Source organism: Parasteatoda tepidariorum, chromosome 6 (assembly GCF_043381705.1).
Source record: "Parasteatoda tepidariorum isolate YZ-2023 chromosome 6, CAS_Ptep_4.0, whole genome shotgun sequence".
NCBI classification, from domain to species: domain Eukaryota; kingdom Metazoa; phylum Arthropoda; class Arachnida; order Araneae; family Theridiidae; genus Parasteatoda; species Parasteatoda tepidariorum.
Genome location: NC_092209.1, coordinates 68564 through 90683, shown reverse-complemented (window position 1 = coordinate 90683; position 22120 = coordinate 68564). Strand labels below are relative to the sequence as shown.

Genomic DNA, 22120 nt, shown 5'->3' with positions numbered 1-22120 from the left:
TAGTTAGATTAGACTATAATATGAACATAATGATTCTGCCCATTGTAGTTTTTTTTTCCCCCAAAATAATTTAAAAAGTAATATTACTGATACATTTGCTATAAATCACATAACAGTATTTATTAAAAGAAATGAAATATTTATGTATATACTCAGTAGTTTTAATTTGCTAAACCAGGTAGTTTTTCAAGTAATAAGTCTCTTATGTGAACTGAGGAAAAATATAATTTCCAGCTTTATTTTTTCAATTGGTAATTTTTATTTTCACTAAATGTTAAGTATCAATGTAATCATTTATATAATAATAGATTAGTACACAATTGAATGTCAACACATTATTTATTATCTTAAACTGTCTGGAATTTATTATTAAAGGGTTGCACTTGCGTAAAATTTACTAGTGTAGAAATTCAGCTTTTTTGCCTTTTGGCTAATCTCATTCCTGATGAATATTAAGATCGATTTCTCCTGTAACAGGCAAATTTAACTTTTTCGATAACTTTTCACTTATAAAAGACATTTGACTACCTCCGTGAAGCAAACATCTAACTAAACATTCAGCCTTGTTCACAGCAAGAGCGGTAACAGTTTGTAAAATTACATTTGAATTCTGTTTCACAGAGGTTTACACAACATGAGATCCATTATTTTTATTTACGAGCATTTCTTTATCATTATTCGAAACGGGACTTTCGTTTTCAGGCTGTTTAATACAAACAGAATAATTATGCTTTTGTTTGCAGTGAAAACAAGCAAGATTTCTTTTCATGCAAACCGAAGAAATAGATAAATGTCCTTTTTGAACCACTTTTCATTAAAATTTGTCTTTTCCTATAAACATTAACTTCATTACGTTTAAATTTATCGTGAGTCTTAGAACAAAAAATACATTTCAAATTCAATGTTGATAAAGCAAAGGCGCTTACTTTTAGTTTTCTTTTATTCCAAGATTTTTCTTCTACTTTTGATTCTGGAGTGAATTTAAAATTTTCGTTAAGATTACCTTTTTCTGATTTTTTTTAGAGTAGAGCTTATCGTTCACAGCTATCAATCTCGTTTCTAATAAATTTTAACAATTCTTCAATATTCCAAGTAGAATCCTTCGTTCTTTGTCGGTTAAAATCCAAAATTATATCTTCAGGAATCAGCTTCATCAATATTGGACAGAGTAGATTTCCATGGGTTTCAGGCATCACGTTTAAAGACTTTAAACTTCGTATTTCAATTTCGATGCTATCTTGAAGTTTCCTCAGTGCATCAACATCGCTAGAAGCCTTTACTGCAGTTAAATTTAACAGTTCGTTCATGTGAGCATTCATAATTAAGTCACTTCTTCCATAGTGATCATGTAAAATATCAATGGCTGCAAGATAATTAGAATCACAAATCGAAAGTCCATTCACAGTTCTTGCAGCAGCTCCGCCAAGATGTAACTTTAAATACACAAACTTATAGACAGTTTTCAATGTCTTATTTTCGTGAATAGTCTATTTAAATTGTTCCCAGAAGTTATTCCATAGTTTAACATCACCGTAGAATTTTTCGATCACGATTTTTCGATGAACATTTTGAAATTCTTCAGAAATAATTTCGGTTGAAATACTTTTGTTATCGTTCTTACGGTTTTCCATATCCAACTTAGCACTCAACAAAGATAAAATTCTTGAAATCCTCGTTTTTAAAACAATAATCTTATCAGAATATTCTTCCGATTGTTGGTATTCCTTTTCAATTTTGTCAGCATCAATCAAATCTTCAATTTTCAAATCCAGTTCCTTCAATAAAGATTCCTTTTCAATAAGTTTAGCCAGTAATTCATCTAAAGTTTCAATGTTCAGAATTTCATTTTTTATTTCATTTTCGATTTCGCCAAACAATCTAGTCGTCAATGCTCAGACCGCACCTCTTTTCTGCTTCCGTTTTTAAAGTTCAGTTGACATTTTCGAATTCAGAGCAAATAATTGAATAAAGAATAAAAGAAATAATTGTAATATTAAGTTCAAAATCAAATTCAAACGAACCCCTCTTCAGTAATAAATATTTTCAATCATCTTCTTGGGGTTTTCAGCACCTTGTTAAAAAAGCATCAGAGAGGTAAGGATTCATATTCTTTGATAACAACAAAACACAAAGTACACATTAGAAGTTTGCAACGCCATCTATTAATTCAAAATATAAATTTTCTACAATCCGAAAATAACAGCCCTTTGAAACCTTATCCAATGAGGGCCCAAGTTATTTTACCGCTAGAGTAAATTAAAAGAATTTTTCGTATATGCTTCTCCTAACCAATAGTGAAGAATAATAAAGCTGAGAAACAGTAGAAAATTGGTAATTTTTTTCCCAGCCTTACAAACAAAATCTTATTTTTGCAATTATAAGTTTTATGTAAATAATTGTATAGATTTTTTATACGAATTAATTCTTGTCTCTTTTTTCTTTGTTTTCTCTTGACATACTTTTAATATTATAAAATTTGAAGAAGAGATGTAAGTAATTGTATGGATTTTTTATAAGAATTAATTCTAAACTCTTTTTTCTTTGTTTTTTCTTGACATACATTTATTATTAAAAAAGTTAAAGAAGAGATGATAATTTAAAACTGTTATTCTAAATCTATTACCGGACTTACTTGAATTTTTACTGCCAAATTGTTATGTACAGAGTGTCAAATTCAATAGAAAAATAACAGTACTTGAAAATATTTTAACATAATAATATTCCATATGCCCGGATGATGTATGTTTCAGAAAAGCATGTCACCAACATTTCACCCTGTAAAACAGCAGCATATAGTCCATTGAAAAATTTCTGTTGTTTTTTATATTTTACTAATCACATGGATATAAAGGGTATTGAATAACATAAACTGAATAATTTCTAAAAACAAGCAAATTTAAAAGCAAAATTCCGTGAAGAAATTCATGAAAATTTGTTTTAAGGTCATGAATTTTTCCCCCCCTTGGCACCTGGTTGACACTCTGCTTTATATAAAAACTAAAACTAAACTCAGCGGCGCGACAGCCCACAGAGGGCCAAGTGTCCATCTCAGTTTTCTTGACCTTTGGGCTCTGGAGTGCAGGAGCAGATGTTCCGGTTAGGTGGTCAGCCGAATGCGAAACCCCCAGTGTTTACTTCCCAAGCATGCTTGGTACTCATTTATCGACCGACAGAAGGGATGAAAGGCTGAGTCAACTTTGCCCGGGCGGGGATCGAACCAGGGACCTGTGGCACGGCAGCGTGATGCGCTATCGCTCAGCCACTGGGCATCCTATGCTTTAAATATTTATTTATATTTTTGTGTGTTTTATTTTTTATATTGTTTTATTTGATTAAATTGTGTTAATAATTTGGTCTCTCTCTCTCTCTCTCAGATGCCCCTCCCACTATATTGTATTTATATATTTTGCTTTGGAATTTGCTTACAATATTAAAAAGCATATAATATTTCCTGATGTAACTGTTTGGATTGAAAAAGAAGCTAAATCTTTTCATGATAATACAGTGGAACCCACTTAAGAAGTTTTTCAAGGGAGTGGAAAAAATGACTTATTAAACGGGAAAACTTCTTAAACGGTAAAGTTTAAAAACACACAAATTAAAAACTAAAAAATTTTTACATTGTGTAACTTATATTACAAAATCATCATAATGGAATGAATAATTAATTTTACTATTCATTTAGAAAAAACTTGCTAATAAATAAAACAAAGTTAACTACCTTATTTTTTATTTTATACAATGTTATTTAAAATTTTACACATTTTTACAATTATTGCCTAGTCTTTTTGCGAGAAAAAATTAAGTAAAGCTGTTTGTTTTTGTTTTTTTCTCACCGACCTTTAAGTTAAAATTGTCCAACTGTTGTAAATATTTCAACATTTCCGGGAGCACATTTCCAACACTGTAAATAAATGTTCGAAAAGTAACCCATCCTTTACTGGCATCAGAAAAATTAGGAGGTTTAACAATATCTTCTTCAGTTTCACTCAGTTCTTCTGTTTCATTTGTAACGTCACAAATATCCTCTAATGTAATTGTAAGCACATCACAAGGTAAGATTTCGTCATTAACTGATACATATTCTTTAAACGATGCAGTGAAATTAAGTTTATTTTGGAGGAACTTCCAATCATTATTAAACTTTTCGTTTTTTCTTCATCTGACATTTCATATTCAGCTTCAAAATCATACTCTTCAGTTGTATCTCCGTCAGAATCCAGCTTTTTGAAAACAATTAGCAATTCCAGAATGTATTATGAATTCCCATGCTGATACAATAAACTCAATAGCTTCTAAAACATTGACTTTTTTAGCTTTCCTGTATTTTCAATTCCTTCCAATTCTCTCTTTTTTTTTTTTTACTTTATATTTAAAATGTCTTATCTCGTTTTAACTTTCTGTCACAAAAACAGGCATGTGAACTATGCAAAATCAACAAAGACCACTGACCTTCCTCCCTCCTCCATTACAAAAAAGGTGATTTATCAGGAACGGGTATGAGCAAAGGAATGTGAACCCTTTGATGAGTCGCATTTTATAATGCTGCTTAAATACCTTGATAACTCTCTGATCCATCGGTTGTAGCACAGAAGTAGGGTTTGGTGGTAAAAACTGCAACCTGATGATTCTCTTTGGAATGAGCAGCGCAGTTGTCTACTAAGATTATGATGTTTTGTGTTTCTTTCTGCATCTTACTGTACTAACTTTTTCAAATAGGCTTCGAAAATTGCGATTGCCATCCTGGATTTTTGATTACTGTCATAATCACAAGGCAGCAACTTAAAATTTCGAAAGCATCAAGATTTTTTCGATTTACCAATAACTAAAATTGGTAATTTTTTTATACCATTCATACTGACGGCCTCAACTAAAATTGTCAAACTTTCTTTACTGTTTTTTCCTGACCTTTAAAGGCATACTTTTTATTGGGTAAAAGATTGAAAAACAGTTCACATTCATCCATGTTAAAAATGTCCTTCGATGGATGAACTGAAATAAGTTCAGATAATTTAGCTTTCCATTCTTCAACTTCTTGCAAATCAACGCTGTTACAATCTCATTTAATTGTTTTATAAACTAATCCAGCTCGTTTCTTCATCCGATCAATCCATCCATTGGAAGGCGTGAAATCAACGTTCAATTTTTGAGCAATCTTCAATACTTTTTCTCTGAAAAGAGTTCCGTTGACAGGAATATTCGCGGATCTTGCTTGTATAAACTATATCATCACTTTTTCTTCAATATCTTCGTATTTTTCTCTTTTCACTTTTTTTATTTTCTGGGATGCACTGGAGCAAGAAGAGTTTAAAATGATGTCCTTCTTAGCAATAATGCCATTTAACGTAGTAACAGGAAGATTAAAATTTTTTGCTGTTTGAACCCTTGTTAATTGAGAATAGCTGTCAACAGCTTTTAAAATTTTTACTTTATCCTCAATAGATAGTGCTTTACGTTTTAATGATTTTACAGGACGTTTTCAACAAAAATCAAAAAAATTCTGCATTATTTAAGATAAAAATCAAAAATGCTAGGAAAATTTCCAGCAAAATGCTGCTAAATGCTTAGATGTATCTTTCACATCAGTCATTGAATGGGTGAGGACAGCAGTGTAGTGCATGAGTCATCAGACCAAGCTGTTCCCCATATTCTTATCAGTTTCATTGTTCATCAAAGGGTTTACATTCCTTTGCTCATACCTGTTCCTGATAAATCACCTTTTTTGTAATGGAGAAGGGAGGAAGGTCAGTGGTCTTTGTTGATTTTGCATAGTTCACATGCCTGTTTTTGTGACAGAAAGTTATAACTAGATAAGACATTTTAAATATAAAGTTAAAAAAAAAAGAGAGAATTGGAAGGAAGTGAAAACTTTTTAAATGGGAAAAAAACTTCTTATGAAGGTAAATTTAACATTATGGTATTTGGTTTTTTTGACAAATAACTTCATTCGCGGGAAAACTTTTTAAAGTGGTTCCACTGTATTTCAGAAATTTTTGTTAAAATATTTTTGTTTTCTCATTAATTTTTTTATATTTTATTTTTTGTTTCTTGTTTTCTTTGGGTGATTTTCTTAGATTAAGGGTTCTATGTCCTTGCTGCTCATGTGCAGCTAATAAAATCTAATTATAAAAATTAATTTTTTTTTTTCAATCTTAGTTTATTTTATACTTAGGAATTTTTATGCATAATATGCTTTTTATTTTGATAAATGCTCGCATGTCTTCCTAAATAACTATTTTCTATATTAAAACTACCTTCTGTGTGATTCAATTGGGAAAAAATCTGCAAATTATCTTTTTAATATTTATTAGTTATGTTTTAAATTGATTTTTATTTTTTCAGGAGCTTTTGTATATGAAACGCTTGTCAGAAAAAACTATCACCCTTTCTCAGAATGTTCTGCAGAAAGTGTCATTTGTTTGTGTATCCCTCTTCTCGTTAGCAGTTATAGGAGGTGTCGGATACCTCACTTACTTTTTGCTTGAAAGAAAAGCTCTCAAGGTTTGTTCCTGAATTTCATTTGAAGCTAGTGTAATTATGCTGTAGAGATTTTTTGAGCAATTTATGAGGTCATTCTTATAGAAATCATTGTTTAATGGTTTGAAAGTTCTACTAACTTAGGTAAATTTTTAGTATATCAGGGTGGCCACCCACCTGGAAAACCTGGAATTATCAGGGAATTTTTTTTATACTGGAAAAATCAGGGAAATATGGATGAAAAGCTGGAAATTTTAAAGAAAATCTGGAAATTTTTTCTTAGATATTTTTTTAATTTCACTAATTTAAATTATTTGCTAATTTTCTTAATTTAAATTGTTTCATCCATTATACCCACATTTTTTAGGTGGAAATGTATCTCCAAACAGTTAAAATATAATCAACTTACTTTGCTTTCATCAAAATTTGCTCCATTATAACCCTGTTAAACTAGAATACAACATAAAATTCTCCCATGGTTGCTAAGCAAATGTAGAAACCTTTGATCTCTATGCAGACTGTGCATTTTAGGAAAGGCAAAGATTATGGTGGATGTGGAAGACGGGGTTAGGATTCGGTTTTTAAATTCTGTCAAGTTGTTCGTAATTGAGAGTGGTAATTTTTTTCTATTTTGACAAAATGAGTCAAAATGTTTTTTTACTTTTAACTTTATTAAATTCTCTAAAAAGAAATTTTTCTTCTATAGAGTATAGAACTAAAAATTAGACAATTTTACATTTCTGGCATTTATTTTTTTATACTGAATTTCTTAAAAGAAAAATGCTATTTCAAAATACCATTATTTAAAAATTTGACTTGAGATATTGGTTTAAGGAAAATATGATCAGTGAATTTTATAAAAAGCACTGGTAAGATGAAATGCAGTATACAGTACAGCTTTATATTGAAATGTAATTACAGTGATTCACAAAAGTGTTGATACACTTATGACTTTCAATGAAATAAGACTATCCATTAATTAAAATAAATGTTTCAGAATGTATATTTAATGATAAAAAATGTGTTCTAATCTTAACAAAACTGAAATATTTTAAATGACAATATGAAATATTTTAAAAACGAAGGAAAAGTTTATTTTTAAGGAATCAATCATCAAAAAGTGACAAAAACTTTATCCCACAAAAGTCATCATACACTTTTAAAGAAAAAACTCAGTCTATTAGTAAATCTAATTTTTCGTTAAATTAACATTTAGTGGAGTTTCCTTTAGCATCTACAATAGCTTTTAAAGGTTGAAAATACGTGTAACTTTTTTTTTTTTGTCAGGTGAAATTCGTGCAGAATATTTTTTTAAAATTTTTACAGAAACTTTTACAACACTCAATTGCAAATTTATGAATTTTTCCACAAAATTTATAATTTTAATCTCTGATATGAAGTCCTTCTTTTAAGCATTTTATCACATATTGCACAGTTCAATTGAATACAGTAAACTAATTTAACATATTCATTACTGATTTACCTCTTATGAAGACAAATAATCAAATTTGGTCTATTTTATTACGACCACAAGTCATTTTTAAATGATAAAATAAAATATTACGGAGTTAGCAAGCAAAAATTAAAATATAATTTTGCTATTATAGGTTTGATACTAAATTGCTAATAAAGAAATAAAAAATTAAATGAAAAATAATTAAATAAAAAAAGCAATTGACGATAATTTTAATTCTGAGATCCAAAACATTTAAATGTACGATGACTTTCGTGGGGTAACATTTTTGTTACTATTTGATTAAAAAATTAACTTTTGCTTTGTTTTTAAAATATTCCGTGCAGTTTTGCTAAGAATAGATTATACATCTTATTATCAAATACCCATTGTGAAATATTCATTTTAATTATTGAATTTTTATTTCCTATTTCAATATAAGTTATAAGTGAGTGAGCACTTTTGGGAGTCACTGTAATTATTAAAAATTATTGATATATAATCACCTGAAACGGTTTTCTTTTCCTTAATGAAAATATATTAAACAATACTTATCCAAGGTTTTATTGGTTATTCTGATTTTGTCATTTTGTAGGTACACTTTGAGCAAATACTACTTAAAGTAACACATTAAATTCAATAAAAACAATTAAAATTATTCAATAAAAACAATATATTCTGCAAGCTAAACATATTATTTTCTCCACGTCATAATTTTTTAAAAATTAATGTTGTACCAGAACATTAAAAAATAATAACAAAATATCTTGTAAAAAAATTAATTTTTTTCAAGATATGTTTAAAAAAATGATATTTTGAATAAGATATTTTATAATACTACAGACACTTTTCTTGTACACATCCTACACTTTATAAGAAAAAAGGAAAAAAAAACCCAAACCTGGAAATTTTAAGATTTTTACCTGGAAAACCTGGAAAAATCAGGGAAATTTGAAATCTGTTTTGAGTGACCACCCTGTTATTTTTTTTATATATTTTTTCCTGCCAGAGAAACTCTTGGTGATCTGAGTGACAGTTTACTAAATCTAACTTTCATGACAATGAATATTTACAAAGGCAGAGCTGCCAACTTTCTATGCTTTTTGTAAAAATTTATTCTAGTGATGCTTAAATGTATATATTAATTTTTTTTTATTTTATTTCATTTAAACTTATTTTCCACCCCACTACATATAAATGATTTTAAAGTTCATATTCAATGTTCATATTTTAAAGTTCATAAAATTAAAGCGCTTTATATCTATGTGGCTATGATTCAGGATTTATAGGGATTATTAAAAACAATAATCCAGTAAATAACTGTATTTAAAATAATTCCCTTGCACATCTTTTGATTTCAAGGACCTTTTTACAAGTTCCACTGGACAAACTAGAAGATGATCTTTTTTCATATTTGTATGATTTCAATAATATTTTAGATGTCAATTTTGAATATTGGGAAAACATTGTTGATTTTTGTATTTTTAACAATTTTATCTTTAACGGTGAGGGTATTTTTCTACAGATTGTAGGCATACCACAAAATACCAATTTTTGAAGCCTATTTTTACATTTCTATGAGGGAAATTATTTCCATCAGGATTTATTGATTACTTAATGATTTTTAATTATATAGATTTTATTAATTTTGCAAACACAATCCACCTCCCTGATTAAAACTCATCAAACAAATTTGCCTATGATTTATTCATTACGTCAGATTCCGTTCAAATTGATGTTTATGGTAAATGAATCCCATTCCGCATTCCCTGTTAACAAGGAACTCTAATATATCAATTAGTATTTATAGCAATGTTCCTTGAAAGTTACTGTGATTTTTTTTGTTGTTGTATAAAATGCCCTAGATTTCTTATGTATTCAAATTTAAAAATATAGGATTGGTAGGTTTTTATATTAATCTTTAACATCTGTACTTTAACAAGATTTGTTAAAATATTTGAAACTGGAAAATGTATTTATGTGTAAAATTGACTACTTTATCAACCTTCATCAAAAAAAAATAAAGTCAATTTTTTTTTCAAAAGGCCTAAAAAAAATATGCAAACTATACATTTTTGCGAGTTCCTTATAATAACTGCTTTTTAATTTTTAAAAAAACAAACTAATCTTTTACACAAAGTTTTTTAATTTTTGTTAAGTCCTTAAAATTTTGGACTCCTTGGATTTCCTCTTCTGATCTCTGTGTGAACCCTGGAAATAGTGCTAGTTAGTAATACATGGGGTAAGAGAGACATGGAAATTGCGTTTCAAGTTTTTTGAGCAATAATCCATATAAATAAACAAAAATTTGCAACTAACTATCATACAGAACCCATATTTTGCTTTTTTTCAGCGGTCACCAGTGCTAGTCTTCTTATTGATCTATTTATGTGACTGACGTTTAAAATACCCCATGTAATGTCTGATACGTTTTTTTAGAATAGCAGCGGATATTTTGCAGTCATTTTCATTTTGAGCTTATTCTATGGCTGCTAGGCTTATAACTACCGATAACTCTTTGTGAGCCTCATTAAAAATTATTACTACTAGATACGTTGCAATTTCAACTATTAAAAGTACTATTAATTTTCTTTCATAATTTAAACTATTTCAATAAAATTAGTTAAAATGGTAGAAATTGTAGTTTTTTCTTCTTGTTCTGTGCCTGTCACCTTGCATTCTGCATCACTCTACATATTATTTACGTTTAAACTTTAAGAAAGATAAAAAAAGAATAAATAAAGAAGTTTGACATAAATACATAATTCTAGATATAGATACAGATAAATGAATATAATTTTCCTATTAGCATAGACATTCAAGTTAGACATATGATACCAAACAGGAGCTTTCAGTCCTCTGTCGAAATCAATTATTGAGTTTACATCCCCTTACACTTACCTATAATTTTATAGGAAACATGATTAATACTTTCTTGAATGTAAACCTCCCACGATTCACTGAAGACCAAAAAGGCAAATGCGTACCTGTAAGTCATGAGGACTTATGGAGTTGATTATTCGCAATTGATGAGCTATCAAGTGTCCCAATAAATGTTTCATTTATATGAACACCTTAAAGATTATACTTCTTTTCTCTTTTTTTTGCTCCAGCTGTGTTAAACACAGTCTTCAAATTGATAAGAAAATTAAAGAATTTTTAAATGGGGAAGAAGCATTGAGAGCATTTAACATGTCATTTCAGCTTGGGGGGGTCTCATAACCTGTGTGGTCCAGATCAAAAGATGCCAGGGTCCGAATTATTTCAGGAGGGCAGTATCATTTTCTCTGTGCAGTGGCTGGGTGGCGCAGTTGGTTTGTCGTCGGCCTTCTGAGCCCAAGTCTGCGGGTTCAATCCCCGGCCCAGACACCGGATTTTCGGGGTGCAGAAAATCCTCAGCAGCCATGTCGTATGATAATGCGGCATGTAAAAGATCCCTGGAGTGCCTTATTGGCTCTTGGCATTTCCGGCAAAATTAAATTCCTAGTGCACTTTAGCATCCAATTAGAGTCTCGGTGCTGCCATCTAGTGTGGCAGAAACTAAACGTCTCATTGGAAATCTCATTGGAAGCAGCATCTCATTGGAAATAAAATTTTAGAAAAAGAAAAGTATCATTTTCTCTCCTTTCTTTACAAAGATAAGGCAAGGTGACAGGAGAAAGATTGATTCTTCAGTATTGAAATAGCTTAACAATATTTTTAGTTATGGATAAGGCAAAAAATTTATATGCTATAAAAATGGTGAAAAGTTGAATTTTTTCTTGCAATTTAAAGCAAATTTTTTTTCCTTTCAAATTTATAAAAAGTAGTGTCCGGTTTGAAGAGATAAAAAATAACGTTTCAGGGCCAAAATGACTGTCCGGTTTCGGGAGTGTCCGCTTTGCGGAGAATGTACATAATGGTTTATTCATAGAAGATTTTGGGGGAATTAAAAATATGTCCATATTGAGAGGCGTCCGTTTTGCAGGAGTGTCCATAACAGGAGGTTTCACTGTATATATATATATATTGAAATTTAAAAGACAGTTAAACCATTAGTAATCTCTCTAAGTGCTGGTCATGTTTAAAATAAGTTATAGTTTCTTCTAAATAAAGATCACTGTCTTAATTCACTTCCACTAAGAATTATTTTCAGAGGGCCGGAATAGCCTGGTTGTTCCTAGTTGCTGTGATCATTCATTGTTTTATTTGGTTGCAGGTTGATATACCAATACTTCAGCACATGACTTTTGCTATTACAGTCATTCTCATCTCCAGTATCTTCTATTATTTGTTGAAATTTGCTACAACATTTGAAGCTTATGTGTCCAATAAGACGAGGCTATATTTCACAATGATAAGGTTTTATTCCTTTGTTTTCTTTTTAATTATTATTCTATAATCAAGCTATTACTCTTTTTTATGTTTGCTGTTCAAATGGTGGTAATAAACAACTGAACCACATGATTGTTTAAGAGCTAATCATCATAAATGTGTGCTAATATTTTTTAATTTATTTAGAAACTTCTCGAGATATAGCAAAATGCATAAAAAGTAAAATTAACTTTAAGGGGTCCAAACTATGGGGACCATATTTCCCAGATTGCAGCTACCTCCTATATTTTAGGGATCAGAAATCTAAATCCATTAAAAAAGAATATTTATTCGGAGAAAGTGCGTTTTAGTGTTTCGTAACCTAAAATATTGTCTGCACTAATTAATTAGCATATTTGAGGTCACCCCCTTGAACCATTAAGATTGAGTTCTGATACGTGAAGATCAAAAGTTATTCAGGAAAATCCTTTTTTTACGCACTGTACAACCATTTGAATGTATGAACTGAAACATTAATTTCTTCTGATGGTTATACTAAACTTTTTAATTCATTCACTCTCTTGGGAACAGGAATATGAATATTTCAACTTTCAAATCTAGCATTTAAATTTTGAGTGCATACTTATCTTTTTTTACTATCTTGTTTAATTTTACTGCTGGAAGTGCCACCTTTTCCTTTACATATTGGTGGACAAACAAACTGATCCATTATTTGAAGACCTTAAGAAAAAATCTTTTCAAGTGTATGAAGGAATAGAATTTATTTTAAAGAAAATAAATAGACCATTCATAAGATCTTCACAAATTAATAGAAAGTGTTAAAAAGACATTATCCATGAATGAATTCACAAATTGTGTTATGTTCAAACTATAGATAAAAACTATAAATAATTTTTCGAAGAATTATAAGTAATTAATATGCAAGAGAAATTCAACAATTCATGGACACTGCTGAGAAGTTAGCAAAATTGCAAACTCTAACGAAATATGCCTTCCGAAATTTAGGACAAAGAAATTAAGAAAAATTTGGCAATAAAAACTTCAATTATCTTTGAAATTATGTTAGTAACAAAGTTATGTTACAGAGCTATTTTGGTGTTATTTGTTTAAAAATCACTTATTTTTTAAAAAAATCTTTTTATTTTTTAAAAACTTCATGTTGAATATTATAAATACCAGCATACTTAAAAGTCAAATACAAGTTGGGAAAAGAATGCCTTTTGCAAAGCAGAAAAAAAAGTTAATATATCAGTCTGCAAAATTGATCTGCCAGTTTTGACTTTTTTTGAATGAGTAATTTCGAAAATTTTCTGCTCTGCTTAAAGATTTTGACTGTATGTGAAGATTGGGGGACTGTTTTTCGTTTATAATGATGAATACTATAATATTATCCATAAAGTCCAAAAAAATATTTACTGTGACATGAAATAGGGGAATTTTGACCATTTTTTATTTTTAATGTAATTCTAAAAATTTTCCATGATGGAGACAAATTTTCCACAAGCAACATTTGTGTATACTATACATGTTTGGTTAGTGGTAAATTTAGATGAAGTCAAATAACTGGAGAATAAAAATTCATTTTTTTGGAGAAAAAAAACTATTAAATTATGCTAAAAACTTTTTCTTCTCTTTGTTTGTTAACTTTAAAAGTATTTTTTTATTTTTTAGAGTTGTCATGCTAAGAGCTGTTGTGTTAGGAATAGTCACATATTTCTGGATGATTGTTTACAAACCTCCTCGACATCAAGAAGTTGTAAGTTAGGCATAATTTTCATTGAACGGCTTTCTTCATAAATACTATTATGACTCCTTTAAGAATTTAAAAATGTTTTTAACTGGTTAGAATTTCAGGTAGCATATTCAAATATTATTACCTTCCCTATTTCTTGTTTTGTTTTTCTTGAAATAGTTACTTTTGGAATGCTTAGTACAAAAGAATGAATTTCTTATTACAACATAATGGAATATAAAATTTTAAAAAAAAATTATAAATGTTTAAAATCTATGTGTAATCAACAGGATATTGTGTTTTTACAATTAAATATGTTTCTTATCTAAGAACCTGCAATTGCATGTAATAAGGTTGATTATAGCAGTTTTTTATGCAAATTTATAAGTTGGGACGAAACTTAGTCAAAACTTCCGAGTTTCCGCGAGCTGAAGAAAGAAACAATTAAAAAATCACTAACATTACACAAAAATTTCATAATAGCTGTGAATAAGAACATTTTTCTTTTGTTCCATGTAAACATGTGTCTGATAAAGATAATTGTATCAAACATGTTTATCTATTTTATTAATTAAAAAAAAGTGCGTCACGGAAATTTTGAATTTCACATTCAAAACTTTCATCATCTTTTGGCGAGTTGGATTTTCATTATAAATCCATTTAGTTTTTCAGCAATTATTTTTACCGATCAATTTTTTACGAATCAGTAGAATAGAATACAGATAAACAGAATAGTATTTTCAGAAATTATTTTTACAGTTTTCAGTAATCTTGATATTTTTAATAGAATATTATCACATAAGTGTTCTTGGAATTGATAACTCTTTGATGTGTGTGTTTGATTTGCTTCGATTTCATCGTGAATTCTCATTGTTTTTCTACCTGGCTTTTTGCTAGTTATACCCATAGATAATTATGTAATCTTAAAAAATAAATGTTTTTAAATCAAAGCTGTCACGCCTCAAATCACGTATACTTATTGAATTGACAATGATTTACCCATCACCTATTTCATCATAAATCTTGTGGTTTTCAACATTTATTATAGCAGATTTCTGCATGGTTTTAGAAATCCTGCTACATTTATATCAGATATTACACAGGTTGATCATTTGAATAACTTTTTATTCACATATTTGATTTGCGCCGATTTTGCAGTGAATTCACATTATTTTTCTGACTGCTTTTTTTGCTAGTTATACCATATTTTTTTTAAAAAATAAATTTTAAAATCTCAATATTTCTAAATCATAAGTATTACAACACATAATTCAATAATTGCGTACATGAGCATTTTGATTTTCAACCATGTTAGTAGGATTTTGCACTGTTTTTGTCGTAAATCAATGTAGAATTTGAGCTGTCAAGACATAAACTTTGTAGTTGTGGAGAAATCGGTTCTCCACTACACTATGCTACAAAATGCCTGTCAACAGAATCCTATCACTTTAAAATTCCTGTGGAACAAAATATCCTTGCCTGAAGAAACAAATTATTTGTAGTAAAACCCTTTTAAATAAACTAACTAACTTCATCCACCTAAAATGTAATTCATTACCATAGTGTAGAATCAGTATGCTAACCAGATTTTCATATTATTCAACCCTTATGATTTCTCAATTCTGTAAATTCCCTAGTTTTTTTTTTTTTAACAACAGTAACAATAGTAACTCAAACAATAGTAACTCAAAAATACCCACATATCTTAGTATTCTATAATTTTGTATAGTGCTTGTTTGTGTATTGACGGAAAAATTAGCATAACTAGCATAAGTGGGATTTAAGAATTACTGTTTGCGATTCTCATCATAGTGATTTATAAACAGTGAAATTACTTGAAGTGACATACAACACAGTGATATAATACATAGTGAAATTATTGAAATCTCAAATTGCATTATTATTATATTACAAATCGCATTTTGTATTCCAATGACTACCATATTATACATTGATTTTTGCACAAAAGATAAGCAAATCAAGCATTGTGTTTTGCATTAAAGTAATTAAAGAATCATGCAACATGATTCGCTTTAAAGTAGTTTATATATCATTGATCACTATTTCTGACTTGTGACTAAGTGCATTTTTCAAACAGAATCATTTGCTATTCATATTGTTTCAATTTACGAGACAGATGTTGCATGTCATACATTAATGTATGACTTGTAATGTATTATGTATCACAGGTAATTTACACAATTTTCAAGGTTTTCTTCACGTTTCATGATTATTTTATTTACGTGTAACAGATAGCGATTTATACACACACGATTTAAAAATTAGGCATAGTGAATTTTATTCATAAAATTTAAAAAATCATGCTTTGCGATTAATGATCTATTTTAAAAAAAATTTTAATTATTAGATTGTTATTTATTTGTTTGCTATCTGTTATCTGTTAAATATTATACCTCAAAAGATATTATGTTCGAAATACATTTACTGTTTTTCTGAGGAAATAAAAAATTATTTTGTTTAAAATTGAGTCAGATATTTTTTTTTTTTAAAATTACGTCCGCCATCGTCTTCTCAGACATAAGGCGTCTTGCAGCCAATACAATACTGAAGTAGCTCCAGAAGGTGAGAGGGCACAGAAGTCATCAGAGGAACGAATGTCAAGAAGAGAGGGGCAATCTAATAAATGCTCCCCAGTCATTGGCGAAGTGCTACAGAGCACACAAAGAGGTGAATTGACCAAGTTAATTTTAAATAAATGGGCCTGTAAGTAGTCATGTCCGGTAATTAATCTAAGGCAAGCAACTCCCTCAGCTCTGGGAAGGAGGGAAAGGTGAGAGCACAGCTGGTTATCAAGAAGGCTAGCCCAGGATTTTCCATCAGCTAAGTCCCTAAGAGCAGATATTGTTCTGTGCCTGCATTTGCTCTTAAGAAGCCTGCATTTCTTAGGGGAACTGGATGAGACGATGGATGCAGTGCTGAAGCCTCTCTAGCCAACATGTCAGCCCGTTCATTTCCGTAAATGCCACAGTGGCCGGGGATTCACTGGAGGACTGCCTCTCTTCCAGAACAAAGAAGAGAGTCAATGCGTTGTTTACACTTAAATTCGAATTCAGAGGGATATAAATTACATTCAGAAATGGTCTGAATAGCAGCCTGAGAATCGACAAAGATAACAATGTTTTGTTCAGATGGTTCACCAATAGCTGTAATAGCCATAAGGATTGCAAACATTTTTCCATCAAAATTATCTGCCCAAGTGTCAAGAGGTTCTCTAAGGCTGAAATATTTGGAGTAAGCACCAGCTCCAGCTCTACCAGTTGAAAAAGTGGCGGATCCATCAGTAAAAACCTGCAGCCATTGCTCGTAAGGGTATCTCTCGTGTATAGTGGCCAGAGCAATAGGATACAACTCGGTCTGGTGGAAGTCCGATTTCCGAACAGGCAGTACCAAGTCAAATCTGGCAGTGGCATATCTCAGAAGGCCCGTAAAAACAGGTGGCCTATAGATGCAAAGTTTGGAGTTGGAGACCTCAAAGATCTCTGCAAGTCTCCGGTACTCAAAAAGAAAGGAATGTTGAGATTTAAGTCTAGTTTGAGGAAGATTGTAGTACGGCCAAAAGTGCTCCTTTCTCAACAATCTTTCACCAAGAGAAAGGACAGCATAAGTTCGTTTGTCAGATAAATTATAAATTTCTGTCTGTAGCTGCATGGCAGAAATAGGGGTTGAGATCGCAGAACCAGTGATGAGCCTTAGTGCTTTGTTTTGAACCAAATCGAGTTTTGATAACGCACTGTCCGAGGCAGTAACAAGGATTTCTGAACCATAGTCAAATACTGGTTTAATGTAAGAAGTAAAAGTGGAAGCAAGGACACTTTGGGATGAACCCCACTTTATTCCAGCGAGACGTTTCAATAGACCAAGGCGATTTGTCACGCTATCTGCCACTTGATTTATGTATTTAGTCCAGGTCAGTCTGGTATCAAGAGTTATGCCCAAGTAGGTAGCACAATCGGTCCGACCCAGAGTACTATTTTTGTATACCAAGTTAACATTAAACTTTTTGGTACTAAGGGTAAAAAGTTCAAAATTTGTCTTTTCCGGGTTAACCTTGAATTCGTTGTCCAGGGTCCAGGTTGCCAGAGCCTCTAAAGCCAAATTGAGTGTTTTCTCCAGCATAGAGATATCAGAGCCAGTAGACCAAATAACAAGGTCATCGGCATACAACAATGATTCAGTCTCTGGAACAGCATTTTTAATGTGGCTCAAAAGGTCATTTACCATAATATTAAAGAGGACAGGACTTAAAACTGAGCCCTGTGGAAGGCCCTGTCTGGTTTGCCCATACCCTGACTGAGAATTGCCATATTTAATGTTCAAAAATCTTTGTGAAAGAAAATCACTAATCCACTTAAAAAGATTTCCATACACTTTCTTATGAAGCAACTTCCTAAGAAGCAATTTTCTCCAAACTCTGTCAAACGCCGATTTAAAATCAACGAAGACAGCAAGTGTACTTTGCTTCCTCTGGAAGCCGTCCTTAATATGCTGTGAAAGTCTGACGATCTGTTCCGTTGTATTGTATCCACGTCTGAAACCAGCCTGTCTCTCAGAGATATGGCCACCATAGTCCAAAAAGAACTGAAGCCGATCAACGACCATTCTTTCAGTTAGCTTACTTAGGATACAGGTCAAGGAAATTGGTCTAAAATTTTGGATGTCCGTCGGGTCTTTTCCATGTTTCAAAATAGGTATAACATCAGCCTTTCTCCAGAGGCTCGGGAAAGTGCCACCCCAAGTTTTGTTTATAAAATTAAGGATTGTTTGTTTAGCTTTAACGCCTAGTTCCAAAATAAATTCAGGGAGGATGCCATCAGGACCAGCACTCTTTCCTCTCTTCAAGCAACGGAGTCCTCTCTGAAATTCCTTAGCAGTGAAAGGTGAGGAGAAAAGGCAGTTCCATTCTGGGTTATCACCAGAGGGATTTATTTCACCCCTCTTAATCCTAGTCATTGGGTAAAAATTACTAACCCTGCGATAAAGTTTCAAAAAAGCTTTGGCAATATCTTGGTTTGAGGTTAAAGTTCTATTGCCAACCTTCAAAGGTTGTTTGCAAGGTTGTGTGCGCTTTCCATTTAGAGCAGATAGAAATCTAAAAGCTTTTGGTCCATCTTTTCGATAGTTCATATTTTCCAGAAACTTGCTAAAAGAAGAGCGTTTTGCATTTAAAATCTCTTTCTTTAAAATGGCCTGGCTTTTTCTTAAGGAGATACAATCCTCTAGGAGGCCAGTGGATTCTGCCCTAACTCTTGCATGGTCTTTTTCTTCCTTGTGCGCCTGAAGTTTATCATTCCAGAAAGGTTTTGCATTTTTAATGTGCCCCTGGGGACACAAGCATTGGCACATTGCAAAATTTTGATCACGATCCGATCAAGGGCCGTGTCATCATTTTCATGTAAAGGGCAGTTTCCCAAAAGTGAATCTGTTAATTCTGCTTACTTCTTCCAGTTAGCCTTGCTCAAGTTCCATAGAGTAATTCTGGGTTCTTTAGTCAGTCTTGGCTCTGAGATAATCACAGAAAGGATCTTATGACCAGCACCACCAGGAGCCATGATATGGTCGTGTTTTATCAAAGGTGTTAATCGTGGGTGAGACAGCAATAAGTCAGGATGAGAAGAACTGCCCCCATATGAAAGAAAAGTAGGCGAGGCCTTTGAGTTTTCCATAAAATCAATCTGGTTTGTATCAATAAAATCTTCTACCAAATTGCCAATAGGGCAGTTTTGGTCATAACCCCATCTGGTGGAGTGGGCATTAAAATCACCTAAAATAATGGAGTGTTTATTCCAATCCACAATGAGAGAATTTAGGTCAGGTTTATTTGAAGGTGGATTATAAATGAATGAAATGCGAAAGCCAATGTTGTTTTTCCACACTCTCAATTCAATTACTTCCAAAAAGTCAGAGGATGTCATGGTATGTTTAATCAGTGGTTCTGCAATGAGAGTGTCTTTAACGAATATAACAATTTCAGATGCTATTTGGCCAGAACGTGTAAGAGAATATGATTTATAGTTCTTCATTGGGAAAAATTCAAGCTTGTCAGCAGATGAGCCGCTTTCAGCAATACCAATTGCATCAGGTTTTTCATGAGAAATAATATATTTAAGTTCAGTAAACTTGTCAATAGTAAGGCCACCGGCATTCCAGAAAAGAACCTCAAGGCCGGGGTTGTCCGCGCCCTTGAAAGGACAGTTTTTTAAAACATTCATATAGTCTTCAAAATCAGTACAAGACAGCAAGAGATTGGCGAAGGCTGTAGCAGATTCAGCGTTACCCAGGGTGCACCACAAGGAGGCCTGCCACACTACACCCCATTGATTCTAATATGCTTCATTAAAATTTTAATGTAAAGTTTTACTGATGCCAGTCTTTGAAAGTTGGTAAGTATGCTAATATCAATTGGAAATTTTTAGCAAATACTTCAAACTGATATATGCCACAAAGTAATAAGGAAACCATTTGTATTGGTAGCTGTGAGCTACACATATTAAAAAATTGCCACATCTATTAAGCATGTTAAAGTTGATAAATTAATTTATACTTCTATGTAATAAAATCTGTTTTGCATGTATTTCAGTATATTAAGTATTACTGAGTAGATCCTTGAAAGTCATTGAAAAGTCAGGCTGCATTGCAATATTGAAAAGTGCTTAAAGGGGCTTATTTTTGATTTTCGTTTTTTAAAAGCCCTTAAAGGGCCCTTTTTCATTGGGTGTTTTTAAAAAGTGCTTAATTTTCCTTTTCAAAAATGATATATTTTTTCTTTATCATGTTGATTTTCTGAAGATTTAATTATTTAGCCCCAATCTATCTTGGCGTACCGTCGGTCCGTAGCCTAAAAAACGCCAATCGTTTTACATGTTTGATGAAATACTTGCGGGTTCGCATGTGTGTATACTGAGCTGGATTCAGCGGGAAGGATTTTTATCCTCTCTTGCAAATCTGCTGCATTTTGCAAGAAATTCTTAGTTTCATTTTTGCCCTCTTCACGGGGGCCAACTAAATATTGTCAAAAATTTTTCCCTAATAGAGACCAAAAATTTTAGCTCTCTTGTTAATTTCAATGTGTATTTCATATGGCTTTATTAGGAATTCAATTCAGAAAATCTGACAGCTCACTGCATCACAAAGGAGCAGAAAAATAACAAAGAAACAATTCAACAATTTAGGTAAAGTGAACAAAAAAGAACAATAAACATTTCAACAATATAAAATTTTAAACATTAACATGAAAAAGGTAAAGTTAGTGACAATTTATGAGAATTCTTGCGTCCCAATACAATTTAGTGACATTCCCACTTTTCTGAGAGTTCCTATCTAGTCCCTTGCACAACAAGAGGTGATCAGAGTTTAATACACCTGTGTCACAAATCAGGCATGCTTTGCTGGGAAGAATTTTTATGTTATACAAATGTTCTCAGGGGCCCCCATCAGGGGGGAAGATGGGCACACGATGCGCCTACTTAAAGCTTGGGGGGATTTTTACACTAAATAAAATGAATAGTTTGGGGGGGNTTTAGACGAGAGAATTTTTTTTAAGTACATAAATAAAAGAAGCAACTGGCCATTTTCAGGGCTTTTTTGGGGGGGATGAATGCGCCCAAGAGCTCGGGGGAGGGGGGCACTGAATGTTCTGATAAGCAATTGTGGCCTGTTTTAAGCCTAAAAGGGGTTACTGCTTTACGGGGTTGGTAACAGAGAAATTTCCAATTGTCTTGAATATTTTGCCTCCTGATTTTATAGTTAAATCATAATTATTTATTCCGTTGAGTTTTTTCATATTTTTTAAGAGTATCAGGTGTGACGGTTGTTATTTCTTGAGGCATAGTTGTTCCGTTTTTTGCCAGATAATCTGCGTTCTCATTGCCTTCGATACCAATATGTGAAGGGATCCACTGTATAACTATAGTTTTATTCATTTCCTTGAGGAGGTTTATATCAAGCTGAATTTCGTTTAACTGCTTAGTTTTAAAACATGGGTTTTCTGTGATTGCTTGAAGTGCAGAAATGGAGTCTACCAATAGAACCACCCTTAGGAACTCGTTAGATCTTGTTTTTAGGTTCTGTAATGCTAGATAAATTGCTTGGATCTCTGCATCAAAATTGGTCATATAATGACCCAC

The 22120-nt window shown here is 31.6% G+C and overlaps 1 protein-coding gene across 7 annotated transcripts in view; it reads left to right on the top strand.

Moving 5' to 3' along the window:
- Positions 1 to 22120, top strand: part of LOC107443255 (transmembrane channel-like protein 5) — a 99415-nt gene that overhangs the window by 29890 nt on the left and 47405 nt on the right. For all 7 annotated transcript variants that reach the window (XM_043053601.2, XM_043053597.2, XM_043053598.2 and 4 more), the window contains 3 exons: positions 6343 to 6501; positions 12129 to 12271; positions 13916 to 14000. In XM_043053601.2, the coding sequence (XP_042909535.1) occupies positions 6343 to 6501; positions 12129 to 12271; positions 13916 to 14000 (387 nt within the window). The remainder of the gene's footprint in view (positions 1 to 6342; positions 6502 to 12128; positions 12272 to 13915; positions 14001 to 22120) is intronic.